Raw genomic sequence first — 21,653 nt, forward strand, 5'->3', positions numbered from 1 at the left:
ATACTGTAACGAGGGCGGAAGGGATACCGGCGGATCACCTCGTTAGCCTCTTGGAGAGTGACCACGCTGTGGTACTGAGGAAGTTGGCCGAAGTCTACTGTTGACAGGTCCGGAGGTGTGGCCGGCTCCAGCACCCTCTCGTCCTTTGGTACCTCGACCCCGAGGTCGTCGTCATACACCATCTCGGAGTCTGCTTCGCTCGGATCCTGGGATGGCGCATCCCCGCCTATTCCCTCAGCTGCCTCCTCCGGGCTAGAAGACGAGTTCTCCTCTTCTCCGGTCGGGTCAGGCCTCTCTGCTGCGTTGAAGTCCGGCCTCACTGTTTCTTTATGCGTCATAACTACCCTAGCCATATTGATAAGGGGAAGGACGAAATGAACTTACTGGTTAAGAAATGATGAAATTTCTAAAGACTATCGATCCGGAGAATTCACGCTCACTTCGGATATCTACTCTGATGCTGTTTTATGGTATGCTGGGAATGCTTGTGGTAAAATGTAAATGTTGACGGGAACCCCCTATTTATACAGAGGGGGGAAGGTGAAAAGATGGGGGCGGTTAGGTTTCTCAGGCTGACAACCTCTCTCCTCATTTATGGCTACCAGCCCTTTGGTCTTTCCTCACTCGTCCTCTCGTGTTGTCGTTTAAAAGCTTACACCTATCCTGTCACCATTTCACATCTCGCGCTGAACCTATTCTGACACAATGGCGACCTCCTGTATCCGTACGAAAGCCCCGGGAAATAACGTCCATTTAGCCTTTCCCGAGGCTTGGGGGGCTTAGTGAGATGGGTCATTTAGGTTCGACGTGAATACGCACACCTTGATTCTGCTACTGTTGAAGACCGCTGAAGGGATTGAACTTCCCGACATGTTGGACCCCGGACAAGCTCACCTCGGTATGACTTCTACCAAAGGCCAAGGGTCAGAGATGTGTCCCTGGCCATGTTCTCTTGTCAGATGATGGGACGGACAGGCTCAGGTACAGCCCGACACCTGCCAGGGTTCGGAACGATTGATGGGACCCACTGCCGCCGCCAATCTGTCAAGTAAAGCTGACAGTCTGGGCGTGGCAATTCCTAGGGAACGGGATCCTCTCAATCCTCTCTCCCTCTCATATAAATACTTCTAGGACCCCTCAGAAAAGGGTAAGACCTCTGATTTAACTCAGTAACTTGAACTTCACCTCTAAAAAGTAACTAATTAGAGCGTCGGAGGAGAATCCAGGGATTTAGCCCCGCATTTTTTGCAGCTTGAGCAGGTGACTTTTGAGGAGTTGCATTTCTCACCCGAGGACACTCCAGCCGGTGAGGTAAAGCCTGAGCAATCAAAAATCACTTCTTCAGGTGGCATGTGAAAGTTGACCAACAAACTGTCGCGAGTCCCTTGAAAAAATTCTTAGCGTACGGGATTCCAATTTTCCCGCTAGAATTCCTTATCTTGGAACAAAATTCGCCACTTAGGGTTTTTTGGTGAATCCACCGGGGAAATAACAGCAGAGTCGAGTAACTCTTTGAAAAGGGGCTCAAGTTTTGGACAATAAAAAATAATACCAATAAAAAAGTATCAAAAGCATTTATTAAGTGTGCGGAGTAACTTTAAAATGATGTTTTTTAGTTTTGTTGGGTCATTGGACATTGAAGACCATGAATCCATGATCACGCAGGAGGATGGTACTTTTGTTGATTTGGACTTGTTACAAATTGAGCATAAGAAATAGGCGTTAATCATAATTAATTTCCTTAAAATATATATTATTTTTCACTGTAGCTCCTAACAATTTTTTTGTCTCGCTTGATCCTGCATTGGACACAATTATACCTATACTATTATAAACTCTTTTTTCTCTGACAATTTTTTCTTCCTCTTTTGTGCTTTTATATTTTCTTTGTCACTTTATTGTTTCTTTAAATCTTCTTTTTTTTTCACAAAAATCTTCATCTTAATGATTGAAATTGAAAAAGAGTAATTGTAAATTTCTATCTTTTTCTTAAATGATTAAAAAATATTCAAATTACTTTATTTGAAATACAATTATCTAGTATCCATATTCTTTTAGTTTTGATTTTTCTTCATTCCTTTATAGTTTCTCATTTTATTCTCAAGAAAATATCGTAAGATGAAATTGTGATATGATTAGTAATTATCAATTATAATTTGTGACACGTGGCATCATACAAAAGATCAAAAATTAGTTTTTGATGTCTTTTAAATCTGAACCCAGAAATGCAATTAAAAAACTCCATCTTAAAAATTTCTATTAAGATGGAGTTTTGTATCGAAAAAGATGAAAGATAGAAGAAAAAGAAAAAAGAATAAAATACACGAAAAAAGAAAGGCTAATTGAAGGTAAATGAAAAATTAAAATATGGGAAGGGTAATTTCATTGTATAGGGGGTAAAGTGAGCAAAAATAAAATTTACGGGGGTAAAGCGAGAATGAGATATATGTTATTGGAATTAATTGTAATTAACCATAACATTTTAGATTCTGTATTCATTCCCGTGTTGGTACTTATATTGAATTTCTGCATTTTACCAATGGAATATAATGCATACTAATTAGAATATCTATTTAAGCTCTGAATTTTTTTCCTAGTTTGTATTGTGAGGATAATTCCATAAATCTCCCATACAAAAAATTCATTAAACCAAATTGTTGAGAAATAATTTATTAGAATTATTATGTAATTTTTAATGTTCACTATAATTTTATAAATATAAATGTATTGTGCAATATAAAAAGGAAAAAGGACCAAAAAAAGAAGAAAAAATGCATAGCGCGACATGGTGAAATGGTTAATTGCACAAATTCGTTCAATTAATCCATTCAATTAATTAACCTCGCCAAGTACATCTAAATTCATTTAATCGAACCTCTTAAATTAATTCACTCAATTAATTAAACTAATATATCCTATTGCCAAGCAATTAATTCAATCAATTAATCGAACTTGTTCCAGTGCTTCCCCTTCTTGCCAAACCTGGCCAACCAATACTCCGGGTCCCACGGACATATACCACAACTTGATCGCAGAAAGGCCATGGATATTTCGCTGAAATGCAGCATAAGAACAACATTGTCTGTTGGACGCTTCTTTTTTTTTTTTTTTTTTTGTTTTGGTCAGTCACCTGACAGGTTTTTTTTTAAAAAAAATAATGCTGTTAGGTGCCGGCCTGTGGCAGGCACCCATGTGGCTTTTTTAAAAAAAAAAATTTTGGGTGTCAGGTGCCGGGCTGTGTCACCCCGGCACCCATAGTTTTATACACCCCCTCTGTCAGATTCGTAAGTGTCTGACTTTTTTTTTAACAGCAATATTCTAATCAATTAGCCGGAAATAGATGAATAAGATTTTTTGATGTTTGGATTGGTTTTTGAGCAGGGATTAAGGTCTAGTTGTTCTTTGTCAACCATCCAAAAATGGGCAAAAATGAAGACATCAAAATTAATAAAAATTTTAATTTTTTTTAAAAAATCTATTATATGTTATAAATTAATTTTTTAAATTATGGATAAAGACATAACTAATGTGTGATAGTTATCCTTCCTTTTCTTCCACATTCCAAAAAAGATGGATGGACTCTAATTTCCTCTGCTTTGCTTTCTTTTATTTTTCATTAGAGTAAATTATCCCAATAGCCACTAAACTTTTCAATTAGTTGAGTTTTGGCTACTCAATTTTTAAATGTACCTTTTTACCTACTCAACCATCAAAAATATAAATTCGGACCATTTTGTCTATTTCCACTCTCAACTCTAGTAAATCTAAGGTCTTGCACAAGTCAAAAGACATAATCGAGAGGCAATTTAGGAAGCACAGAATTGTATTACAACAATTTCTTCTCAAATGAATCTTCTTCTTCTCTAAACCCAAAAAACAAATGGTGAGATAAGAAAGAAAAGGAATCAGCAGGAATGAATGGAGGAATCAGCATCAAAAGGAGGTTGTGACGATTAAGATTCTGATCATCCAGAAGGATGGATTAGGTGATTAGAGCGTAGAGAAAGAGGCTAGCACTTTGATCCATATCGAGTGTACAGTATGTTCTTGAAAAACCCTCCGTTACGATCCCAAAAAAAAAAAACCCTGAGTGTAATATTAAATGTACTTTTACTTAAAAACCAAAAAAGAAAAAAGCTCCTTTTTTCACTTAAGAAAGCTTGAGCTTTTCCTTATCATCGGGAGCGTTCTGCAATTCATCTTCCTCTTTCAATTGCTGGTAAATTTGCTTCCAAACCAACAATAAAGAGTTTAAGTTTATTTACGGACTAAATTAGTAAATCCAATAACATTTTCTGGGATCCTTCTTTGACGTACTTGATTTCTGGTTTCTTGTCAGCTACCCTTGATACTCCATTTTTTTTTCTCTCTTTTAGATATATCTAATGCTTGATGAAGGCCATGTTATACGTACACCTGAAGATGTGGGAAATTTTAGGTTTTTGTAGTCAAATGGAATTTGAATTATGGGGTATCAGTTAATCAGCTTAATATAGAATGCAGTATCTACTTGCGTCCTTCCTACGTGAGAGAGAGAGATGAAATTTTTGAGATGAGTATGGATGATAATTTACTGATTCCTTGAAAAAGGCATGTACTTTGAAGTGAAGAAATGGAGTGAATCCGGTTGAGTTTCTACTCTTCTTGAAAGAAGTGACTGCTTCTCCAGTTTTCCATTATTCAACTTATTAAACTTGAAGAGCTTTTGCCTCTTACCTTCAAATCTTCTTCAATCAAGACTTTCTAGTGCTCCTCTTCTTTGACCTCCAAACACTTAAAAAGGTTTAAATATATCCTGGCCTCTGGGAACCCTTTGCAATATTCCATATTGTTGACGTAATGGCTGACTTCTATTAATGAAGTATCCCAAACACATTGTCTTGGACTAATCTCATTACAGAACATTTCATTTTGCCACTAAACGTTCTTTTTTTTTTTTGGTTTTGATCGGGTTTTGATCCATATGTACCGTTGTTTTCGTTTACGTGCTTCCTAAACTATCCCTCTGTTATGTCTCTTGACGGCAAAAATAGACAGAATAATCCTGAATTTATACTTCTGATAGTTAAGTAAATAAAAACATACATTTAAAAGTTGAGTGATCAAAACTCAACTAACAAAAAATTTAATAACTACTGAGGTAATCTACTCTTTTCGTTAAAGTCCTCTCCTTTCCTTTCTTTCCCTTCCCTTTCCTTCAATTGAAGCAGTGCCTAAAGGACATAGTGAAAACAAGGGAAATGATATTCCTTCTGATTGATTTAATAACAAAATTTGCCCCACATTTATATCAAGTTATCAACACTATCATCATTATCTTCTTCATCTCTACTGTCTCTTTCAACCAACGACCTGACCCTCTTGTCACCATCTTCGCCTCCCAACGATATATTGAAAAAACTACAAAATCCCAAATCCAATCCACTTATCTACCCCCCCCCCCAAATTCTACGCAAATTGCTACCTTTATATATATGAGAATTCTGTAAGCCTAATTTGTTTTTGTCTTCAATATCAAAGGAAGGGAATTTTGAAAGGATAATTTTTTTATATACTGTCAGTGTATAATTTATTTTATAGTAACTGGTTTAAACTATGTCACATAATATGACATGTGATATACATTTAAAGTTGCTAGTGTAAAAAAATTACTATATTATTAACGCATAAAAAAGTAATCGATTTTTAAAAATCATGATTTACATTTTCATTGGCAGTTCAAGAAACTATAGAAAAAGTAATTATTAGATCTACAATTTAAGTGGTACTCAATTTTAGAATGAAATTGACTACTTCACTCATTCAAGGATGGGAGAGCAAGTTAGAAATTTTTGAATGGTTTAGAATTGCAATATGTTGCAGATTAATTTTTTATTTCGTCATAGGTTCTCAATTTAGTGTAAAATCAACCATAATAATTGTACTAGGACATTTCTATGCAATTAGAACTACATATAAAATTCAGAACCTCTCTTTTTTTTTTAAATTAGGGTAGGTAAAAACAGTCACTTGCAAAACGCAAATTCCAATATGGGTCATTAATTTGAGAACCGGTGAATACATACACATACACACTTATCAAATTACCTGTCACCCATCAAAAACCCTTAATTAATACCAAATCCTAACGAATTACTCATCAATCCTCAGATCGAATTAACCATCGGATCGATTACCAGCTGGTATTGAATTTTATCCTATCCGCTGCCATCCGTACATAGCCCTACTCCCCACTCTTAATTAAGCAGGCACAACTCATCTCAGGCTCGCCTCGCAATAAAAAAAAAATTGACAATAGCGATAAAGGGATAATTTCAGAAATAGGTCCTGAAATTTACAACATTTGCAGATGGTGCCTTTCGTGTCCTGAGGAATATCAAGGTTCGGGTATTCGTTTCATATTTCCTTCACCATTAATCCTCCCTAATGCACATCTTTTTTCAAAGATTTTCTTGGTATGTATCATATCATCTACTATACTGGAAATGTCAATAACCCAACCTGCGATACCTCTGTCATGTTACTCAACTTTACCTTCTTTCTGGAATCTCACTCTTATCTAAGAGCCAATTTGTGCTTTCAACTGGTTCAACGTGCTTTATTCTGTGTATATGGTTCTCTTCAGAGGCTGAGGTACTCCTAAGAAAAGGGATTGGTGATAAGACAATACACTTAAAGAAGAAACTAAAGATCAGTGTTTAGGTTACATTTATTGGACTCAAACTCTAGATTAGGTGGGATTTCTTGAAATAAGAGATCAAAGGCATAACTAAAATGAAAACAAATTAAGGTATTAAAATTATATGACTGCTTTCATTTTGTTTTTTTTTTTTTTGGGTAAGCTTTAAGTTGCATTTCATCCTCTTTTAAGTTCTGTTTATCGCCACTTTGCCATCATGACTAAGAGCCAAAATTCATGGTAAGATGTTTCATATGAGATTATGACTAATGATTTCCGTACCATGCATGGTCCAATTTCTTTCTTTTCCACCTTTTTTGTTTGTCAAGTCTATATGCCGACACATATATCCTTCATTGGCACCACAAAATTTCAAATTAACCTCACTTTTTTGTTCTAATTTATCATAGTTTGTGTGACTGTTGTTGAAAACTTTTCGTAGTTTATTAACCGAATGCTGTTGACCATGCATGGTATATGTTAAACGTATATCACTATTTACTTTCAACAAATCTACACCACATTTTTAATGCAAAAAGAAAATTACTGCTTGATTAACTTAAAATACATACATACATACATACATCCCTAAACCAGAATGAATATAGAGAATGAAGGAAAGCAAATAAAAAAAATGCGGCCCGCCATGAGGGTTTAGCGTAATTAAACCCATTAGTTGTTCTGCTTTTGTAAGAACATAAATGATTTACTGTCTTAATGATTCGGAAAGTTGAAACTCCAGACGTCCAGGAAAGTTGTCTCTGTCCGGAAGATGTACACAAAGATTCAAAACTACCATCATAATATTGGACTTCAAATTTCAAAATACCGCCCTTTAATCACGGAGGAAAATCTTCTTCCCTACCTGGCAAAACTAGTCCCCGATAAGGAGCCTTGTCTTACATATTAATTGTGACAACATCAAACGTTTTTCTCTCTTTGTATTTTAGGATGGCAAACCATAACAATATCTATAAAAAAAATGAAGAAGAAAGGAAAAGACCATTACAATAATCATTCTTCATACCTTAATAAGATATTGCATGGATTTATATTCATGTGCACGTTAATACATGAGTTTGGTAAATGAAAATTCTATTCCAAAGTTTTACTACGAGTAAGAAACGAAGTAAGTGTGACATTTTTAATATGCAATGCTATACATGGAAACTAATAAGATCTTAATATATATCCAATACTGATATGTGATAAAAATGCTCCCCACAAATACAATGTATTTATTTCTATAATTCTTCCTCTAAAATAGCCCAAAGCCAGCCCACTCGGCATCGTTCACCGGCCGGGGTGATGACCGGCGGGATGAAAATGAAGAAGAAAATGGAGAATCCCAGAAAGGAGACATGGACGCTCTACTTGAAACTGACCAAGGGGACAACTTTCCAAGATCCGAAGCACTGTCAGGTTCGGACTTGGACTCAGGTCGGACCTTAAGCTTGTGCTGCTTCTTTGTTTTCTTTCTATCATTCTTCATGCTGATGAGAAAAGGAGATGTTGGAAAGCATCCACTGGATAATACATTCTCGGGTTGTGCGAGAGTGGAGTTGTTGAAATGGTACCGCTCCGAACGGGTTCGAGAAGGGGACGGAAAGGATCGGGTACGGGGCTCCGCCTGAAAGCAGAATCCGGCAGGTGGAGGTGCAAGTTTTGTTGGAGTGTCAGGCAATGCACCATAATCTGAAGTATTGTTTGCTGCCTCCTTTAGTTGTTCCTGCAGCTGCTGTCTGAGAACAAATGAAGGACTGCAATGAAAAGATCTTCTTTTTTGTTCATATTGTTCGGGTTGTTGGAGTTGGGCCTTTGGAAGTCCGGGTCGGACCTCCCACTTGAATGGAACAGCCCCTGGCTTCTTAAATGAATCATCCACCACTGCCATACTACCCAAAAAAGTGATTGTGAAAATTCCCTTTTTTTTTCTTTCTCATGTGCTGAGTGTTGAACTCTATTTATATAGATGGAGTTAGATTGGGGAAGGATAAGGGTCATGGTCATCATGATAGGCATAGTCTTGGCTTGATTAAAGGCGTTGGAGGTGGGGTTGGTGGACCTTTAGGGTATACAATTTTAATTACCAATTTGCATTTGCTTATATACCATGCATGGACTTTTCAGTAGATCGGTAGGTGATTAATCCTTTGTTTGTTTGTTTCTTTTCCCTATTCTTGATTGATGATCATATGAAGGTGACGTGGTGAACCATGTGCTTGTGTTTTTTCTTTATTTGATTTTGAGTGACAACAGAAAATGTATGCTTGGATAAGCATGTGTCCAAGAATAACTTAGGATTGCAATTTTTTGAAATTTTTGTAGAAAATATATTATAACGATTTGACATATGTGAGGTAAAAAAGTGATTGGAAAACGTGTTCACAAAAAACGTAAAGATTTTTTTGGTAGAAAATCCCTTTCCAAACACGGTAACTTCTCAAATTATCACCTTAGTAACGACTATGAAGAAGGCAAGGATGATTTATCTGGACAAACGTGTCGCATATGGAATAAAGAATAAGTCATTTTTTAGTGATTTTGCATTATTTTGTTGAACATGTCAGTCAGTATACTAGTATTTTCCTTCTTGACTGGTAAAATGCTTCTTTGTGGAAAAAAGGGAAGATCCATGATGGCAAAGTCAAGGTGCTTAGGAAATATGCTTGATTGTTTTAGATTGCATCACCTCATACTTGGAAATAAAATGATTTAAAAAATGCATGTACTCAAGCTTTGTCTCAAGTCACATACACACCTTCATCTATACAGGAGTTATCAATGCCGTATTCACCGCTATGTCTACGTCTACAAAGAGTAATTTGAGCTATTCCAATTTCAAATGATGTAATTAATTCCACTTTGTATCCTTTAATTATATCCAAATTTTCGCTCTGGTTCTTAAACTTTAAAATGGGACACTTTAAGTCCCTAAATTATAAAACTTGTTATACTTTCATCCTTGAAATATAGAACTTATCCATTTTAATCTCCAAAGTGTGAAACTTATTCGAATTTAGTCTCCAAAATATATCCACTTAGACATAAAATCTATCTCATCTTCCTTAATGAGTGGGACAAATTTTACAGTTTAGGAACTAAAGTGTGTCAGTTTTAAATTTAAGGACTAAATTGGAAATTTATGTATAGTTGAAGGGTGCAAAGTGGAATTAACCCTAATTTATATCCCTAAATTGCACCTCAAATTCATTTAGGTAATGACAAGGAACTAAATATGCAGAACTGTGAGTACATCGAATCATCATTACTTTACCATAGGGCAAATATTTCGCATATGAGAGAGAGAGAGAGAGAGAGAGAGAGAGATTCCAATTTTGTGGCAGCTAAAGAAAAATAGTAAATAATTGCTAGAAAAGATCTATCCACCTAAAATTAGGTGGGTGTCATGGGTAAATTCCAATTGCAAAGTTTGAAATTTGGAATGTTAGTAGAATAGTATCAAGGATGAAAAAGGACAAATAATGGAACTTCGTATTGTTGTCTCAATTAGTACGTCCGTTAATGGTCCCTCGGCATGGTGATTGAATTAAACGGTGCTTAGATTTGAATAAAACTCACAAAGTCAACTAATATCATAAGCATGGAACCGCATGGATATCCCAGCGGACTAGAGGAATGGGAAATGTATAGTTGAAAGACCTTTGTACCTAACAAGTTAGACTAACAGAATTTGCACAGTTCTATTCAAAGTTTTCCTATCAGTTGCAAAAATTTTACCATAAATTAATTGTTCAGGAATTTCATCTCAAGTGGAGGAGAAATGAAGGGATATTTTTCGATATTTGAGAGTTCAGAAGGCAATATATGGACGGAGAATCATTCTAGAAGAGGCCAAAAATGCATTTCACCAGATAAATGAAAGCCGAATTTACCTTTACCTGTTGATTGAATATAAAATGCTTAACCGTGTTTTCCTTCCTTTAAAGACCATCTACTGATCAAACAGTTCTTGGACCAAACATATAGAAAAAAGAAAAATCAATTTAGCAGCAATATGAGCTATTTTTAATCCTTTAAATATTGCAACTCAGGACCACCAAAGGCCAAGACATTTTTTTTGGTTCAGTCCTGCATGTGGGAACTGTCAAGGGTTAGCTTTCACATATCACAATGACTAACATGACGACTGGAAACATTTTGGACCTTGCAAAATTTTGGATAATGCACAAGAGTATTAAAGAGGACTATATTAAGCAAGCCATAGGGTTACAGATAACAAAGAGCAGCAAAACCATCATTAGTAAAGTTAATGACACCAAATATTTTAGACAAAAACTGGAAAACAGAAAAGGGCACCACATAATTTAAAATGAGCCTAGCAGATCGAAATGTCTTAGCCATCTAATTCTCATACCTAACTCTCATAACATAATTCTTGTGGCAGGTTACAAAGTGCTTGCATCGTTTTGCTGGCCACATCCAGCAGCTGCAAATATTCATCTGCTCCATCAACAAGACACTGAAAAACCCACCAGACAAAACATGAGTACGAGTCAAAACTTGTACATGTTCCAGTGTCAACTCAGAGCAAAAGGAAAGGGGCCAAGTCAAAGAGCCAAAGTTATGGAATTGTGTATTGAGTTATGGTTGGTTCTATTGTGGGGAAAGTTGATACTATAAGCAAAATCAAGAAATCAGTGATACAAGCCCCATGCAAACAATATTCCGGTAAATTGCTCACTAACAATGAAAAGCATATTCGACATGCACAGTTCCATATTAAGGCTACCAATACTGCACTCTCAGGTCAATAGTCCATAAAACCAGCAAGAAAGTTAGAGAATTCCACAAGTTTCTGCATATGAAACTGAAACTGAAACTCAAATCCTGGAAATTGTACGAGGAGTCCAAGTAATTGGTCAAGGTATATTCCTTAATACTGTTCTATATAAATCCAGACAAACACTTGAGCATTTTGAAAATTTTGAATTCACTGATATGCAGAAACACCTTATCTGCTTCACCCAATTTCTTGCATATTCTTGCCTTCTGTTCATCTGATATGTCATCTGCCTCAACAACTAAATCAAACAACTGGAAGAAGCATCACATCAGTATCTAACAAGTAAAAATAATTGGTGTAGATTTTGCTGCATGCAAATAAAATGGCACCTGAGATAGCATCTGAGAAACTGGATATCCTTCAGCTATTACATTCTTGACTTCCTTGTCTGCAAGGTCAAAATTACCACTTCTGCAAGCTGAATAGAGAGCCTGAACAACATCCTCAGGAATAACCTGAATATTTGCCAGACAAAAGGGTCAAGCATGTAGCAGGCACCATAGACCACAGTAGAGAACTCTGAACGAAGAAACAGTAATCCGATATTTCTCCAATCTAAATTCAATGATGAAGAGTACAGTAAGCAGGACTTTGATCAAATTGTCCTTCCTTTTTCCATCATTCTCCAAGGCCCTGCATGCTCTCTCTTTTTTGGGGTATTTGGGATGGGGTTAAACTCTACAGGATGTACCTTATAACCAGAATCACAATTTCCACAAGAAAATATCCTTCTCCGACATCAAGGAGACACAAAAGATCCTAAAAGCGTGTCATACAGATTATTGCAATAAAAATGCTAATTCTAGGCAAAATCTAAAGACAAGCATTACTAGACTAATCACAATAGCCCTTAGAGAGCAATTAAAATTTATAGGAAGCTTAATGGGGAAAAGAAGGCCCTTGAAAATTTAACCATGCGAACGACAACTTCACATTTCCTATTTGCCACAATAAAAAAGAAAGAAAGATCTAAAATCAAGCCATCGCTCAAGCTCATGCTGAACTTTGGCCATTTTACAATAATGGCATGAAAGTTACATGTAACAAAGCTAACTCCATATAGGTGGAATCTTGTAAAGCAATTCAATTTCAAAGAAAATGGATAAAAGATTTTGACAAAGCAGTGCCTTGAAGTTTTCTTTCAAATTTTGGAGATCATATAGATGCTTGTTGAGCATGTTAAATAGTGGTATCAACATCTCCTATAACTTACTTCCAACCACCTTACAATTCTCAACTTATAGGTTTTAAAGTCGAAGCTATTTTTTGGGTTGGTGTCTTGCAAAATCCAACTTACAGCTGGGTAGTTATTGTTTCTGGAGACTGTTAATAACATTAGGTTGACACCTCAAACTTTATTACATGCTTCTTTTGGACATTTTCCAACACCACCCATTTCAAATGCTTAAAGAGCAGATGATATTCTCATGTTCCTTGCCAAAGGCCCCAGAAAATTGGAAGTTAGAATCCCCTTTCTCCCTTCTGCATCAGTAAAGGCCAAAAGGACATTCCACAGCCTCCACCAAACCATCAGGACAGGCAATCACATGTACAAGACTACCAAACAATCATAATCGTATATCCATGATTTAACAACACATACTCAGTTGACAGGGTCTGCATATAAATAATGAATATTAAAAATTTTACCTCCTAAGAAAAAAGTCAAGCAAACGTCAATGACAATCAATGTGTCTTTCATAGTACTCAATGTGTCTTGTCAAGGACAGAAGACAACTCTAACAAAGCTTTCAACCATGCATCTGAGAACAGAAGGGTACATATTGCCCTAGTACAATGCAGCACAAACTAAAGCGCACTAGACAACATGTGAAAGATAAGAGATGTAAGATTTATCAGGATTAGAAGACAAAAAAGAAGACAGATTTTAGGATTAAAAGCCAGAACCAGATAAGTTAGATGACTCATGCACTGTAAAAATATGCAACATAAGAAATCAGCCTTAGCAAACGAAAAATTAGTTGTTGTAGCCACTCAACAAGAAAACTAAAGAAATATTAAAGCCCTCAGACACATTAAAATCTGAAACCAATTCTCTCTTTCCTTTTCAAAGACACTATTAGAACAAACACTTGACAAGTCTATAGTAACCAACTTACCCCAGAAACACTAATTAAGTCTCTGGATGAAATAGAAGATCCAAACAAGCGAGCAGCACTCTGCAACAATCCAAAACAAAAGAACAAGCCCATTACAAATGGAAGCTGATTTCAGTAAAAACATGGCAGATATAAGCCATTGGCCAAAAGAATCACGATTATCACGATTGTAATCCCCATTAGGTAAGAAAGATGGAAAATCTCGAAAGAACATGAGAAAACCTTCAGTTAAAATAATGAAAGAAATATATTAATTATGAATAAAAAACATATTCAGCAGGAGTAAAATCCAAAATTGGAAAATGCTACATATAATTTTTCTAAGTGCATGTAAGTAACTTTAAAGAAGCTAAAAAAATAGAAATTGAATAGTAAATGGTACTTCCATATACAAGGGGAGAATAGGAAGAACAGGAAAAGGCTGAAAACAAGAAAATTTAGGAAAAGAAAAACATGTTTGAGCAGAACATACTGGTATAGCAAAATAAGAAAAATAAGTAACACAAGCCCCAGGTTATGGGCTGATGCAATCTATTAATATGTTTGACCTTTTACAGTAACGGATCTCCACTTCCTCATCAGTGTGACATCGCTCTATAGCAACCTCACATATCACCCACAAATTGAACTTCAAAAATGCACATTGATTTAGCAATCTACCAGTCTCAAAGTTTTCATTTGGGGCATTACTAGTTTTCTGGCACTGAGAATACAGCGCTGCTGAGTACCAATGCATCCATACATGGTAATTCATGTTCATTGTTAAGAATGAACCCACCTGTAAGTATGTTATAGCCCTACGGAGATCTCCTTGTGATATAGAACTTAATGTTGCAAGAGCCTGCAGTCAGAACCAGTTCATAATTCAATAAGATAAATTCAAGGAAAATACAAGAATTTACTTTATGCATAAGCAGGGAAAGTTTATAAACAGCATTGCATGACTAAACCCTCACATCTGAATCAAGACTAAGGCCTTCCTCTTGGCAAATGTAGAGGATTCTGTTGCTCATAATATCTTCCGTTAGTGGCTTGAATCTGAACTTAGCGCATCTAGAAGCGAGTGGTTCAATAATCCTACAAAAAAAATATTTTTCAAATGATTAATTACCAGCCAAGAGACTGTACAGTTCATAGGCTACATATATTTAGGGAAAGCATTCCTTTTCCAACAATAACATGCCAAATTCTTCACTTTATAGATCCACTCCTCCAGGAATTGATTTTTACAAGTTTTTCCATGGTAAACACTGATTTGAAGTAAGCCAGTATGACAATTATTGAATTGTACTGCAAAATCATGATGAATAGAAGAAGCGTAAATAAAGCACAAAAAGTAAATCATCAAAATTTACAGTTTTCAATCTATGAGTATATAGGGTGCGCAACACACACACACACACACAGGGGAGGGGGGGAGAGAGTGAGAGTCTGACTGGCTGACTCATTGGGTGACTGAGAGATAGGGAGAAGAAAATTTGCAACAGTTAAATGAAAAATATTTAAGGGAAGTAACCTGCTGATGTAATTACAAATGAAGAAAAATCTTGTAACTTTTGAGTATGTTTCCATAGTACGTCGTAGGGCATTCTGCAAACAAAATGGTCTCTTGCGTCATATTACAACAGATCATAAGTAATCAACAAAAGCTAACATTCTTGCCTGAGCATCTTCAGTCATTGAATCTGCCTCATCAAGGATTATGATCTTGTAAGGGGGACAAGGATAGCCTCTAAAGTACAGAACGCATTTAGTGGAAGACAACCAAATGAACATAAATAAGCTTAGAGTAAATCGAGTCATAAAACAAATCAGATTAAAATACATACAAATGCAACGGCAAAGAGAAAAAGAAATTATATGTACCCTTGACGACCAGAACCAACAGCAACTGCAGCAAAATCTTTTATTTTAGTTCGAACGACATTAATTCCACGGTCATCACTAGCATTTAGCTCCAATACTCTTGATTTATAGAGTTCAGGCCTGTGAATGAAGATGGTTGAGTTCAAAAAAAGACAGATGATAATTCAGGTCGTGATCATTTGGTACACAGAACCAACATTCTCAAGGAACCAAGCTGGTTAAAGTTTTTTTGACTAAATGTATCATATCAATGTGCTAATCAGAGGATAAAAAAAGCATCTACAAGTTTTCACATAAGGCGAAGGAATATCCCAGCAAAGACATAATTTGCCACATTTAAATTGGGATCATTAATTAGTTTAACAGCACATGGAACCTATTCTGCACAAAGAAAACTTAAAAAGGAAAGAAGGCCAAAACTTGACACTGTGGTTATGCTTCCATTGCATTTCATTGTAAACCATCCACAATATCAAAATACCTAATGACTTTATAGTAGATGGAAGAAAGGACATGTGCATTTCTAGAGAGGTGCATTTCTAGAGAGGTGCCTTTCCCCGGCCCCACTATCCCAACAGAGAAAAAAGGATAATACTTAAATTGCTACATTCACCACTGAACTCAGGTATAATTTGTAGAGGCAAATGTATTATCATTTTTTTCAAAAAACAACTAAATTCTCAAGTGTTAGAGCATTTCTAGTTATTCTACCCATGCGTGTGTCAACTACCAATCTTCATGCAAATACATGATTTACATGCTCATATGTTTATTGACAAGCTCAAAAGACACAGAGCAAAGTTAAAGCAGCACAAATACACGACAAGACAACTTCAATGAGCAATACACCGGGAGGCATGAACTCTCAACTTTTCCGGTCACTAAACATCACTTAGATTTTGGCATTTTCTTTTCATTCACTACTTAAAAGCCAATTGTTCTTAAAATCTAGATAAAACACAAATTACCTGCTAGTGTTGGACGCTTAGTTATTAATTTATTAACTACTTAAATTTCTCTTTTCTTTCGTGATCATCCTACACTTACTCAAATAGATATTATGAAAAAGATTTTTTTTTTTTTACCACCATAAATATTAGATACAAGTTTGAAGCAGCTGAAGACTTTCAACAGACATATATTACACTCATAATTTAGCTGGTCCAACATTCTCTAAGTTCACATCAGTGAGATCATTAGCAGCTACACATATATTAGCCACGCGACTCCAAAATCTGAAAGCGAAGAAACTAACACGTCAAGAAGATCAACGGTATCACCATTAGAAAGAAATGGAAGAAAATTAGATTTATATTATCTTCTTCATTTGTTACCATGGAAGAAAATTTCATACTTTTTTTCTGAAATTCAAGTCATTCACAATACATTTGCCTTGACTGATATAGTTTAAAACCAATCTCTCTCTCAATTTCTACAATTTCCTTGTTTCCACATTCAAATAGAATATCGCATAATTACAAGCAATTAAGCTGACAGAAAATCAAAATGAAATTTTTAAAAAGGACCAAAAAAAGGAAAAATTAAAAAAAAAAAAGGGATTTCAGCATGAGTAATTAGCTTCAAACCCGAAAAGTTGATGAGCAATGGCGAGGGCCGTGGTGGTTTTGCCAGTGCCGGGAGGTCCATAAAATAGCATATGAGGGCACTATATTAAAAAATTCAAAAAAAATTACAATATTATTTATGAAGCAACCAAAGAATATACTTTCAATCTAACCCTAAAAACAATGATAAAATGAAAAGGAATCAAAATTAGCTAATGAAATTGATTGAAATTTACATTGGCAGTCTCAAGAGTGTTGGTTAGGACTCGAACGACCTCGTCTTGGTGCGCTACATCCTTCACTTGCTTCGGTCGACTGCGTCAATTTATTACGAAAAATGTTACTCAAAAACAAAAAAAAAATAGAGCAAAATAAAGGTGTATCTACTGAGTGTGTGATTTTGTGCGTGTTTTGAGTGTGGAAGAGAGAGAAGAGAATTAGTTGTTACTATTTCTCAACCCAGGGCTGCGAGGTCTGCAGCAATGGCGCCATCTCTGTTTCTTCGTCTGTCAACAAAAGCTGGTTCTTATTTTCCCGCTTCAACAAGGTCTACACTCTTGTCTACTGTGCCTATTTAAGTTCTCCTTTAGATTGCTGTTTGGGAAAATGGTCAAATTCGTCCCTAAACTTTTTTTTAATGTCGATTTAATCCCTAATTTTTGTTTTCGGCCAATTTGATCCCTAAACTTATATTATGGTTTCAATTAAGGATTTTTACGACGGCACAACCAGAAAAATCGATCAAACTCCTTATTAACCAATTAAACAGAGGTATTTTAGGAACATTAGATATCTCCTCCCTCTATCATTAATCTCCACCGCTTGCCACCCATCTCCTCTTCTTTCATCCCACCTCTCTTTTCCTCCCTCTCTCATGTCAGTAATTATGCCTGCCATTCCTAGTGTTTGCCTGGTCCTAACGAACAATTTGCCTGGTTCATATTCAATCCATTGCGGCATGACTTCTTCACGCTTTATTCATCACCGAACAATTAAAAGTTTTGAAATCCCATTTACCGACCTTCTCTTCGGGGGATTGGGGATTGTGGGAAGTGGGAACCATTTGCCATCAAGTTAGCTTAAGTCGTTGGTTAAGCAGCAAAATTCCATCTTGAAGGAATCCAATCGCAATAACTGGTTTTTCTCGTCTCAGAATGATCAAACGGGGAAACAAATGATGATTAAGGAAAAGAATGGATAAATGTAATCCAACCATGTGTCCATTTAGATAATAGGATTTGAAGGAAAGATCTAATGAACGAGCTAATTGGAAACACAGAACTCAAATAAGAGTTCTCCTTTTTTTTTGTTATTACTTTGGCAAAAGAAGAAATTGCCACAAAACACTTGCGTACAGTTTTGGGACAAAGTGCGCCTGCCGGAACAAACTACCCCCCCCCCCCCCAAACACAAAAAAAAAAAAAAAAAAACCCAAAAACTCCCAATTCTAATTACTCCTCCGAAAATATTACCAACCAAAAGAAAAAACGGGGGAAAAAATGAGAGTAAAAGTAAAGTAGCAGCTGCTGCTCCACGTACCAGTAGAAAAAGGGCCTGAAAAATCAGCTAAGCATCAGATCCAGGAGAGTGATACTGGTGACTTTCTTATCGCAAGATTTTTTTAAATTAATTGCCTGGCCCGCTATTTAGCAATCGGATCCAACTAAGAAGCTGACTTGTTTCTCTTTGTTATGATTTTTTTTTTTTGTCTTTTTCCCTCGCTAAGACCAGGCAAACACTAGGAATGGTTTTTTTCCCTCGCTTGCCTGCCACCCATCTCCTCCTTCTCTCAGTCCACCTCTCTTTCCCCTCCCTCTATCACGTCAGTAATCACCAGGCTAAGAACAGGCAAACAATAGAGGGAGGGAAAAGAGAAGAATGCGGGTGGGAAAAGAAAGGTGGGGTGAGAGAAGAAGGAGGAGATGGGTGGCAGACAGTGGAGGCTGATAATAGAGGGAGGAGGTATCTAAAGTTCCTAAAATACTCATGTTTAATTGGTTAATAAGGAGTTTGATCGATTTTTCTGGTTGTGCCACCGTAAAAATCCTTAATTGAAACCATAATATAAGTTTAGGGATCAAATTGGCAGAAAACAAAAATTAGAGATTATATTGACATTAAAAAAAAGTTTAGGGACGAATTTGGCCATTTTCCCTTACTGTTTTTTAAAGTTTTTGTAAAAACGTACTCCCTCCCTTTTTTTATAAATGACGTTTAAGGTTTTGCACATCAATTAAGAAAAGTTTTTCATTGCTTAAATTTGTACACTACTTTCCTTTTGTACTCTCATTAATTGTCCAATTCATCCATATTTTTTCTCACTAGAGTACTAAATGGTACTGTTTTACTAGGCCAAAAGCAATGCAAACTAACTCCCACCAAACTAGGAGTAGTAATTAAGAACCCTGTATTGGAAAAGAGAGATAAAAAAATAAAATTGTGAAAAAATAATTTATACTGTATGGGGATAATAAAACGACAGATAAAAGTACACTAGAGCAAATTTCTTAAACGTCAGTTATAAAAAAAAGGAGGGAGTATAATACATCGATTTAATATATATATAATAAAAAAATTATTAAAAAATTGTGTTCATAAAAAAGGATTTCTATAAGAACTGAAGTTTGAATTCAAGTACTAAAATCCTATGTAATAATTCAATTCAACATTTAAATTTAAAATGCGCATGATAAAATTGAAATTTGAAATTTAACGTCTGAATCTATTAAGTTTTTAATTGTTAAATATTAAATCTGATATATTTGAATATATTCATATTAAATAATAAGTGAATAATTTATCACTTATTTTTTAAAATTAAGTTTTGTTTAAAAAATTCAATAACACTTAATTTGATCCCCTTTTAATTCAACGGACTGCTAGGCTGATTTTAATTTAAACCTGGATCGTGATCACTTCTAGTTGTAGCCTACTTGTAGGCTTTTTTTTTTTTTGCTTTGCTTTGTTTTGTTTATTTGTTTCCTCCATCTTTTCCCCTCAATTTTCAATTGAGCATTGATACTCCTCACAGTTGCAAACATCAATTCCATTGCCAACTTTAGAAAATTTCACATGTTTCTTGCAAGTATTTGCTTGTCTTGGAACTCTTAAGCAAAGATGTCTTGATTATGTTATGCAGCTCAGGCCCCAAGCAAGTGTAAAAACATGAAGAAAATTTTACATTAATTTTTTTAGGACGCATTACTTAACAGGCAAATAGTCAATTTCCTTTTCATTAAAATAGTGAGATATTTTATTTTGCTTTGTTTTCAAATGTGTAATTCATCGATAATTTTTTTTTAAAGACTTTTTTTCAATTTCCAAATTCACATTGTTACTCCAAGAGTTTGGAAACAGGTATATTTCAAAATAAACACGACTCCCTGTCCTATACTCGTTTCCTTTTGTTTTTTTTTCCTCTCCTTTTATTAGTTTCCTCCCTCCTTTTCTTGTCCTTTTTCTCCTGCATATATAATCTCTTCCTTAATCATCTAACCCTATTCCCCTGCCCTTTCTCTCTCTGCATCCACTGCTTTCTCATACAATTAATTAAAGGTATGCTTCCTCTCCGGGATTAATTGGTTATACATTTTGCTGTGTAGATCATGTATATGTATGCTGAAGAAATCCATGTCTTTGTAACTTTTTGTCCTTGCTGTACAGACACAAGAAGTAATATTATTAATTGTGTTTGGATAGCCAAATAATGATCAGAAATTATTTGCTTACATCACAAATATAATTTTCAATACATCTTTTTATCTTTCCAATTACCTTTTTATCTCACATACATCACATCACAAAAAGTGCTACAGTAATTATTCCAAATAATATTTCAAATAATCTCCTATCCAAACACCGAAAATTGAGCTTTTGTTTAGAAGAAGATTAACATTTACAGTTGAAATGCTAGAAGAAAAAAATGAAGTAAACGTCATAATTATTTTGTTATGGAACAAAATAATTACAAGTTGTAACTTGTAAACCCTTGATCCAACCATTTTCTAGATATAAAAACAACTAGTATCCAAATCCTTACTACCGTCAGATTTTATTTTAATTTTTTGTATGTATGTTTATAACAAAGGATTATTAAGCACCCTATTTTCGTCCAATTCAATTGTTGTTGTGTTTGGATTTTTCAAAACACCCTAATTTGTTATTTATTACCTTAGTTTTTTTTTTTTTTTGGAAATAGTGGTGTCAAAACATTCTCTGATTCTCAGACAAAATTTCCAAAAATTTGGAGGAAGGGAGGTAGTTGTTAACAATTTCATGGAGGAGTCCACGTAATGAACCGCAGACCTGATGTAGTGGTTATATGCGGTGAGCGTGGATCGAACACGCGACCTTCAGATCTTCAGTCTGACGCTCTCCCAACTGAGCTATCCCCGCGATGGTGCTGAAGGAGTTTTCAAAGACTATTGAAACAAAAATACTATCAAAATCTCTGTTTCCCCAATTTCATAGAGGAGTCCAGATAATGCACAAAAGGATCCATCCGGTAAAGGGTTAGATTCCGACACGATGAAGTAGTTAAAATGCGGTGAGCGTGGATCGAACACGCGACCTTCAGATCTTCAGTCTGACGCTCTCCCAACTGAGCTATCCCCGCT

At 35.5% G+C, this 21,653-nt stretch overlaps 2 protein-coding genes and 2 non-coding genes across 8 annotated transcripts; all 4 read right to left on the reverse strand.

Annotated features, from left to right (window-relative positions):
- Window positions 1-7,937: 7,937 nt before the first annotated feature.
- Window positions 7,938-8,573, reverse strand: LOC113710860 (uncharacterized). Its single transcript, XM_027233911.2, has one exon. It carries the CDS (start codon window positions 8,571-8,573, stop codon window positions 7,938-7,940), a length of 636 nt encoding a protein of 211 aa, XP_027089712.1.
- Window positions 8,574-10,875: 2,302 nt separating this feature from the next.
- On the reverse strand, window positions 10,876-18,738 carry LOC113713024 (replication factor C subunit 2). Of its 5 annotated transcripts, none has more exons than XM_027236719.2 (13): window positions 18,577-18,717; window positions 17,486-17,543; window positions 17,274-17,352; window positions 17,059-17,138; window positions 15,473-15,592; window positions 15,269-15,338; window positions 15,123-15,196; window positions 14,563-14,683; window positions 14,385-14,447; window positions 13,607-13,666; window positions 11,816-11,941; window positions 11,654-11,737; window positions 10,876-11,162 (listed from the first exon to the last, which is right to left on the reverse strand). In XM_027236719.2, the coding sequence occupies exons 2-13, from the start codon at window positions 17,527-17,529 to the stop codon at window positions 11,058-11,060; spliced, it is 1,026 nt and encodes a 341-aa protein (XP_027092520.1). In that variant the 5' UTR covers window positions 17,530-17,543; window positions 18,577-18,717; the 3' UTR covers window positions 10,876-11,057. The 5 variants fall into 5 exon arrangements, with proteins under 5 accessions (XP_027092520.1, XP_027092519.1, XP_027092521.1 ...); XM_027236718.2 differs by having other exon boundaries at window positions 17,486-17,607; window positions 18,577-18,708; XM_027236720.2 differs by lacking the exon at window positions 17,486-17,543 and having other exon boundaries at window positions 18,577-18,738.
- Window positions 18,739-21,359: 2,621 nt separating this feature from the next.
- Window positions 21,360-21,432, reverse strand: TRNAF-GAA (transfer RNA phenylalanine (anticodon GAA)). The gene has a single exon. It is a non-coding gene; the product is annotated as a tRNA-Phe (tRNA).
- A 147-nt stretch (window positions 21,433-21,579) lies between these two features.
- On the reverse strand, window positions 21,580-21,652 carry TRNAF-GAA (transfer RNA phenylalanine (anticodon GAA)). The gene has a single exon. It is a non-coding gene; the product is annotated as a tRNA-Phe (tRNA).
- Window position 21,653: the final 1 nt, after the last annotated feature.

This window comes from Coffea arabica, chromosome 10e, assembly GCF_036785885.1.
Source record: "Coffea arabica cultivar ET-39 chromosome 10e, Coffea Arabica ET-39 HiFi, whole genome shotgun sequence".
NCBI classification, from domain to species: domain Eukaryota; kingdom Viridiplantae; phylum Streptophyta; class Magnoliopsida; order Gentianales; family Rubiaceae; genus Coffea; species Coffea arabica.